The sequence below is a fragment of the Myotis davidii genome, unplaced genomic scaffold (assembly GCF_000327345.1).
Source record: "Myotis davidii unplaced genomic scaffold, ASM32734v1 scaffold710, whole genome shotgun sequence".
In the NCBI taxonomy this organism is placed as follows: Eukaryota; Metazoa; Chordata; class Mammalia; order Chiroptera; family Vespertilionidae; genus Myotis; species Myotis davidii.
In genome coordinates, this window is record NW_006284328.1 from 1877875 (window position 1) to 1885399 (window position 7525).

The window sequence follows — 7525 nt, forward strand, 5'->3', positions numbered from 1 at the left end:
CACACACTCACACACTCACAAACACTCTCACCTCCGGGGTGACACCATCCCTGAGAGGTCACTATTGCCACCGACCAGTGTGTTGAGTTTCCCCCGTGCACCCTGCCCCAGCCACCCTCAGAGGACAGGGCGGCCGTGGCGTGTAGGGCTGGCAAAACCATCGTAATGAGAAATACACACAACGTACCCTTTACTCTCACCGAGATCGTGTGCCGGATGCTGCCCATCTTGTTGGAGGCCAGGCAGAAGTACTCCCCCGAGTCTTCCTCAGACACGCTGGTGATGCGCAATGCCTTGTTGAAGTTCTCAAACTTGGCCTTGTCCGATGGGAGGTCCCCGCCTTTCTTGTACCATGCGATGTCTGGTGTGGGGCTGGGAGAGGGACCGGGCAGGAAACAGGGAATTATTACAAACCGTGGCTCTGCAATTCTCCTACGGAGCCCAGGGGTCCTTAAAGGTATGTGGGCCCAGGGATACCTGTCCTCGGACAGCTGTTCTCATACAGAGGGCGGCTCAGCGCAGAGAATCTAAGGCCACAGAGATGCTAACCTGTGCAGCATGCCCGCCCATCTCCTTTCCTCGCTATCCAAGGAGAGATGGCCAGGATGGGATGCAGAGGGCTATGCTTTGCAAAGTCCTCACTAAGGGCTGTGTGCTTCTCCATCTGTACCCCGAAACATGGCGGACAGAGCACGCACAAACTCCCTCCCAGCCTCCTGAGCGGGGCGGCCAGAAGTGGGGTGAAGTGGTACGTACACCCCGGAGGCGATGCACTCCAGCAGCAGGTCCATGCCGCGTAGCACCATCTGACTGCTCGCGGTGCCCTGGGGGTACATGAAGCTGGGGGTTCTTTCTGAAACTCCTCGGGCTGCAATAGGACAGAACAAGATGGCTGAGCCTCCTGCCCCGGGGGCTGACCCAGATAGGCCAAGGCTGTCAGGCTAGGAAGAGATGTCATCTCGCCTGGCTGTCCCCCTTCCCGCAGAGGCACCCTCCCAGCCGAAACCACCCGAGGGCCGGGCTTCATTAAGAGAGTGTGTTAGGAAGCTCGGGCTCCTGGGCCCCGCGGGCACATGTGTGAGCAGCTCTGCTTCTGAAAGAACCTGCCAAGAGGAGCCGCTTCCCTCCCTGTCCCTGGAAAGGGGGTGGGGCTGCCTGAGCTGCGAGTGGTTTGTTCCCTGAGCATCTTGTGTTGGGACCCCAGAGGCCAGTTGGATGGACCCTGGGAGGCCATCTCAGCAGCAGTGGGAGAAAGGGAGGCACGCATTGGGGCCACAGGGCAGACAAGCTGCTCTTGGGGACCCTGGAGACAGGAAGCTGAGATGAAGCCACGAGACCCCGATGAACAGTCAGAGGTGTGGGGAGCGTTACTCATGGGTTAGCAAAGACATGGGGAGAATTAATGAGCAGAGATGACAGGAAATCACTTCTGGGGCCAAGACCATTCGGCTGCATCACTAATGACCTCAGGAGGGGACCCGGCAGGCGGGTGTGGAGTACATGTGAGGCGCTGGGGGAGGGGATCTGCAATTCAACGAGGCGGAGTAGCCACAGGCTGTGAAGTTAATGACACAGGTGTGAAGCCAGGTGGCCCGCAGAGATGGACACTGTCAGGGTGGTCGTTTCCCAGGGGGAGGGGGAGGGTGAGTCTGGGCAGAGTGGAGCCCGCCCTCCTGAGCCCAGGGCTCCCTCAGGGCTCTGTGTAGTTCTGTTAGTTGGATATGATGGAAGGAAGAGGAGTAAGGAGTTTCCAACCAGAAGCCCAAAGCACAGGGAGCCTGAAGAGGCGCCGCTGCCCAGAGGGGTACAAATAGACACACACGTGAGCCTACTCATGGGCTTCCTGGGTCTCCGACTCAGCGGAGAGGGGAAAAGGGGGAGGAGGGCAGAGCTGCCAGGAGCTGGGAGCCCTCAGAGCACCCGCACACAGAACAAAGGCATTTTTCTGGGCGGAGCCGGTTAATGGAGGCTGGCAGAGAGAGGACAGCGTGGCCCGGGGCACTCTCTGACACTGGGGTTTCCTGAAGGAGCTTGCTGGACTAGCTGGTGCCTGGCTGGATCAGCAGACTCTAGTCCCAGGGGGCACTCAGCTTCTTTCCATTAGCCATTTCGTAGCGTTTGCGCCTGTTTTATCCCTTTGTCAGAGGAAAAAATGATGAAACGCATGCAAAGGTAGTTAGGCGGCTGGAACAACACATGGCATATAGCAAGTGCTCAATAAACACCAGTGGGATGAATGAGTTCCAGGGTAGAAGAGAACAAAAAGAAGGCAACAAGCGACCCCCCGCCATGTTATTCCTCCTGCTGTAGATGTCCTCATCTGTCCCACCAGCACACACATTTACCACAGTGGCTACTGAAGGGGTTAATCCATTATGTGGTTAATTGGTTACCCTCCACATATCTATAACTCTTGTAGCATCCAGCTCTCGGTACCAAGGAAGCTGATACCAAAGCAGCAGCTTCCTCCCACCCATCGTCATGGGATCACCCAAACAGACAACACAAGGTCAAGGGCACACGAGGAGAGGGAGATTTCAAGCAGGGCTCTGGTGTCCGGAACCCTAGGATTATGTAGACCAGGTCCCAGCTCAGTTGGCATACTCCTTCCTGCAGGGACGCCATCTGCAGAAACCGATCTGTGACCCTGTGGACATTTAATTCACACCACAGCACACAGCACCACAAGCACGCATGACCAGCAAAGCATTAAGTGTGGGAAGGAGGAGGAGAGAGCACAGAGTCCCACTGTGGGTGCCTTGACACGCTGTAGCTGTGACTATACAATGGTGACCGTGCCTGGCCAGAGGGGCTCAGTTAGTTGAGCGTCGTCCCACGCACCAAAGTGTTGCCGGTTTGATTCCTGGTCCGGGCACATACCTGGGTTGCAGGTTTGACTCCCAGGTGGGGAGCATACAGAAGGCAACCAATCAATGTTTCTCGCTCACATTGATGTTTCTTTCTCTCTCTCTCTCAGCATGTCCTTTCTCTCTCTCTCTCTCAGCATGTCCTTGGGTGATTAAAAACAAAGGTTATAGCAATACTTTATGCATAAAATGTGGGCTAGCAACCACAGAATTATCCTCAAAGGGGAGAAGCCACTGGGAAATAAGCCAACGCTCAATATAGGAACGAGCACCCTACAGAAGCCAGAGGTGATCATTGGGGCCGCCATTGGGTGAGCCTTCACTATGGACCAAGCACTGTGCCAGCACCTCTATCTACATCCTCGTGTTCAATTCTTACAACAGACCTGGGGATATCACCCCCATTTTCAGCCGAGAAAACCGAGGCTCAGCGAAGTCAACAGACGTGCCAAGGTCACCAGCAGTTATGTTTTGGATTCTGGACCATTTAGCACCAAAGCTTTTGTTCTAACATCTACTCTGTATTGCCTCTCTCTTTAAAGATGGATACCTCGCTTATCCCTACAGCTTTGGGAATATGTTTGATGTTCAAAGAAAAACAAAATTCAAGGGCAAAAGAGGTGAAGGAGGAAGGTGTTTTCGTCTTAGTTTCGGTGGTGAAACTCTCCCACTGTGTTTTCCTCAGATATTGTTCCCACTGTCTCGGGTAAGATGCCATCTCTCCTCGGTGACTACTAAGTACACTCAGGCCCGAGTGGGGAAAGAAGCTGGGCTGGAAACTAAGAGGCGCCAAAGGCATCTCAACTGGATTCTTAAGGCCACGAAAAGCTGGAAGAGGCATCAGGGTAACACGTGATATCATCCAGGACAAGAAGGCCAGTCCAAGGGGAGGTTGTAGAGATGGGGTCAGCAGCAGCAGGAGGCGTTTACATAAAAACTTATGAAGCACTGCCCTGGCCAGGTGGCTCAGTCGGTTGGAGCCTTGTCCCGTACACCAAAAGGTTGTGGGTTCGATTCCTGGTTAGGGCACATAGGAGGCAACCAATAGGTTTCTCTCTGACCCTGATGTTTTTATCTCTCTCTAAAAAATAATAAAAATAGTTCCTCCGGTGAGGATTAAAAAAAATGTATAAAAGAGAATCCAGCTGCTGGAGAAGTAGACCCAGGAAGAATCTCTGAGACAAAGGTGCTTACTACACGAGGGTCTATGAGGCGCTAATGGAAGATGACAGTTTCCAAGGGTGACATAGGACACCCTCTTTCACCACGGAGGCGGGGATCCTCTGTCCAGCTGATGATGTTCCCCTTACGCTCCCTGATTTTCAGGGCTGGGTCGACCCAATACCTGATTGAACTCAGAACCCAGAAGGCAATTTAGGGAGATCTTCCACGTGGGGCCATCTGACCTTTAGCCCAAGGGCAGTCTCTGCTCTCCTGCTCTCACAACTGTGGCTCCAGAATGGGCATACGGGCTTCCACAGGTCAGCCGGGGACATTAGGCCATGGCACTGCCTCAAACACCTTGACTTCAGGGGCCAACAAAAATGCCTCCATTGTCTCCTGCAGTGGGAAAGGTCGAGGCTGCGGAACGCCCGAGCTGCTCCCCCCTGTCAAGGGCTGTCTGTTAGCAGAGGAGAGGTCAATGGATCAGATGTACCCAAGAACCTTTGCCAAAAACAGCTCTGAGGGGCAGCCGGATCCTCCGTTTGCTGCTTTCAGTTCTCGGACTTGAGGACTCATGGGCTGCATCCCTGGCATCTCACCTACTCTCAGGCTCTAGGAACAGCTGACCAACCACCCCAGACGACAAGAAAAACTCCTTATCTGGTAACATCTGCTCTCTCCCGCTGCCGGGAAGTCCCTTTGCAAGTCTAACCCAAACCTCTCAGGCAGCGGTGAGGGCTTTTTCTTCCCCAGCTCTCAGCACCACGGAGATCCAAATAGCTTTTGTCTTTTACATTTCTCCCTCCACAGTACCTTCTTCCCATGACTGTGCCTACCTTTCTCCCCTCGGCTTGCCTTCAAGGACTCGGAGTTCTTCCTCATATCAGAAGCGTAGGACAGTTATACTTCAGACAGTCAACACTCAACCATTCCCTTCAATCTCACTGGTGCACCTGACCCCATGCCAGGAACCATATGCATGTCACCCTATTTAATCTTCACCATGAAACGGTGGGGCAGGTAATAGACCCTTTTTGCAGATGAAAAGGTCTGACACGCTCAATGACTTGCCCTGTGTCCATCAATGGTGCATCCCAGAGCCCAGGCTTATCTCTCAGCACCATGGAGATCCAAACAGCTTTTGTCTTTATAGTCTGCCCTCAAGTTTCTCCCTCCACAGTACCTTCTTCCCATGACTGTGCCTACCTTTCTCCCCTCGGCTTGCCTTCAAGGACTCAGATATAGGAAGCGTAGGACAGTTATACTTCAGACAGTCAACACTCAACCATTCCCTTCAATCTCACTGGTGCACCTGACCCCATGCCAGGAACCATATGCATGTCACCCTATTTAATCTTCACCATGAAACGGTGGGGCAGGTAATAGACCCTTTTTGCAGATGAAAAGGTCTGACACGCTCAATGACTTGCCCTGTGTCCATCAATGGTGCATCCCAGAGCCCAGGTTTAACTCATGGCAGTCTCCTTCAGCGTGCACACTCTCATCTTCCTCGTCTCCTGGTCTGGGTAAGTTCTAAGTGGCAAGTCAGGGGGCATCGGGCATACATTCAGAGGATACCAAACCACTGCAGAAACCACTAGAACGAAATGAATTATGGGAGCGGGGTGGCCCCACTGCTGCAAAAGGGACCTGACATGTTTCACAGCCAAGCACAGCAATGCACTGGACATTCTTCATCGCATGGTCTCTCTACCAGGTCTCTCACTCAGGAAGGACCTTATCTCCATTCCTTTCTTTTCACTTCCTCTTTCTTTCTGGAAGCATCCAACACAGCTGTCCTTTGTTCAGCACGCGCCTCACTTTGACTTGACAACCTTCCTAGCTGTCATCATGCTTGGTCAGCCATTCTTCAGTGAATTCCAGAGAAGGGGTCCCTCTCATGTTGAGGCAGGACAGTAAGAAGCCAGGAAAGTTCCTCAGCGAGTGGGACGGGGAAGTTGAGACTGACAGCTGGACAAAGTGGTTGAGCAACTTACAGTCAGATAGAGATGGTCACCAGGGCAGGGGGCCCCGGGTGCCTGGCAACAGGCGAAACTGGTGCTGAACCTCACCCCCAGGGTGCCCTTTCCTCCCCTGGCATATCGCTGGTCACGCTGTCTGGACGCTCTGACCTTTCCTCCCTAGAAATAGCATCGGGGCCTCAGTTGTATTTCAGCTCCAGGCTCAGGAAAGCAGCAAGGCCAGGTGGTGATGCCAGGCCCAGCTGCAATGACTAACGACCCCTCCCCTGGTGTCCATCAGCCAATGAAGACCACGACCCTGAAAGGGCACATCTGGAAAGGTGATGAGTACTCTATTGCGATCCTCCTCCTGAGACCTCTGCTAAAATCCTTCCCTGTCTTTGGAAAGCAGATAAAACCCCTCAAGACAAAGAAGTCGAATCTCCTTTTTGAGTGAATTATCTTCCTCTTAAAGTCTAAGTGTCTCGACAAGACTTGCAACCAGGGGAGCAAGGAGCAGCGGCAGCTCGCCCCAGGTTAACCCTCTGGACCTGTCTCCAAGGCCCCCTTTCCTCCGACTCTCCAGTGAGCTGGGCCCCGTCTCGCCTGGGCTCACGCTTTCCTATAAAATTTCTAGAGAGACAAAGTAGCCCGGCCTAGAATTTCTTCTGTAGCTTCTATCCTAGCCCTTCCTGTCCCACTCTCCCCAGCTCAAAATCACCTGCACTCTGCCCGGGCCGGTGTGGTTTAGTTGGTTGTGTGTCACCCTCGTAGGTTCGATTCCCAGTCAAGGGCACATTCCTGGGCTCAATCCCCGGTAGGGGGCGTGCCAGAGCCAGCCCAGAGATGTTGCATGCTCACATCATGTTTCTCTCTTTTTCCCTTTCCCTCTAAAAATCAATAAACGATTCTTAAAAAAAGAAAGAAAGAAAGAAAAGAAAAAAGAATCATCTGGACTCGTGTTGTGAAATCTTTCCTGCAGGAAGTCAAGAACCCACACACCACAGGCCGGCCGCAGGCAGACCTGCTCTGAGCTCGGTCCCTTTCCGGCAACAATGCGAGCACTTGTGAGTTTCGCTTGTCTTCATAGCCCTTGGTTCCTACAACCCCCACTCATTCACTTGTAATACTAAGCTGGTTGAAGCGGCTGGAATCACCCAGGCCTACTCCATTGATAAAACAACTCCATATGCTTATGCCCCAAATTGTTTATCTTCCATAAAGCGAGGAGCTGGGGCCAGACAGTCTCTAAGGGACCTTTTGCTCTGATGTTCCCCCGCTTTAAGAATACTTCTATCATAGATTACCCGAAACCCAATTTAGAAGGCACATGGCACACCAGTGCGCTGGGGCTCTGGACACAGTGGCGGTTGCCCCGTCGTTTAGAAAACAAAGAACACCCAGAATCCAGAAAAGGTCCCCCGCGTCCTCAGGCAGTAAATCTCCTTGGCAGGATCTCAGTGTGGCTCCAGCTGCTCGGTGCCAAGTTAGAGCCTTTGCCTCTCGCCCCTCTCTGCATCCCCCCCTCACCTC

The 7525-nt window shown here is 53.1% G+C and overlaps 1 protein-coding gene across 1 annotated transcript in view; it reads right to left on the minus strand.

The window, feature by feature from the left end:
• NFASC (neurofascin) overlaps positions 1 to 7525 on the minus strand; it is a 211716-nt gene that overhangs the window by 58152 nt on the left and 146039 nt on the right. The window contains exons 9-10 of the mRNA XM_015569556.1: positions 757 to 868; positions 188 to 372 (exon numbers count right to left, since the gene is read on the minus strand). Coding sequence (XP_015425042.1) covers positions 188 to 372; positions 757 to 868 — 297 coding nt within the window. The remainder of the gene's footprint in view (positions 1 to 187; positions 373 to 756; positions 869 to 7525) is intronic.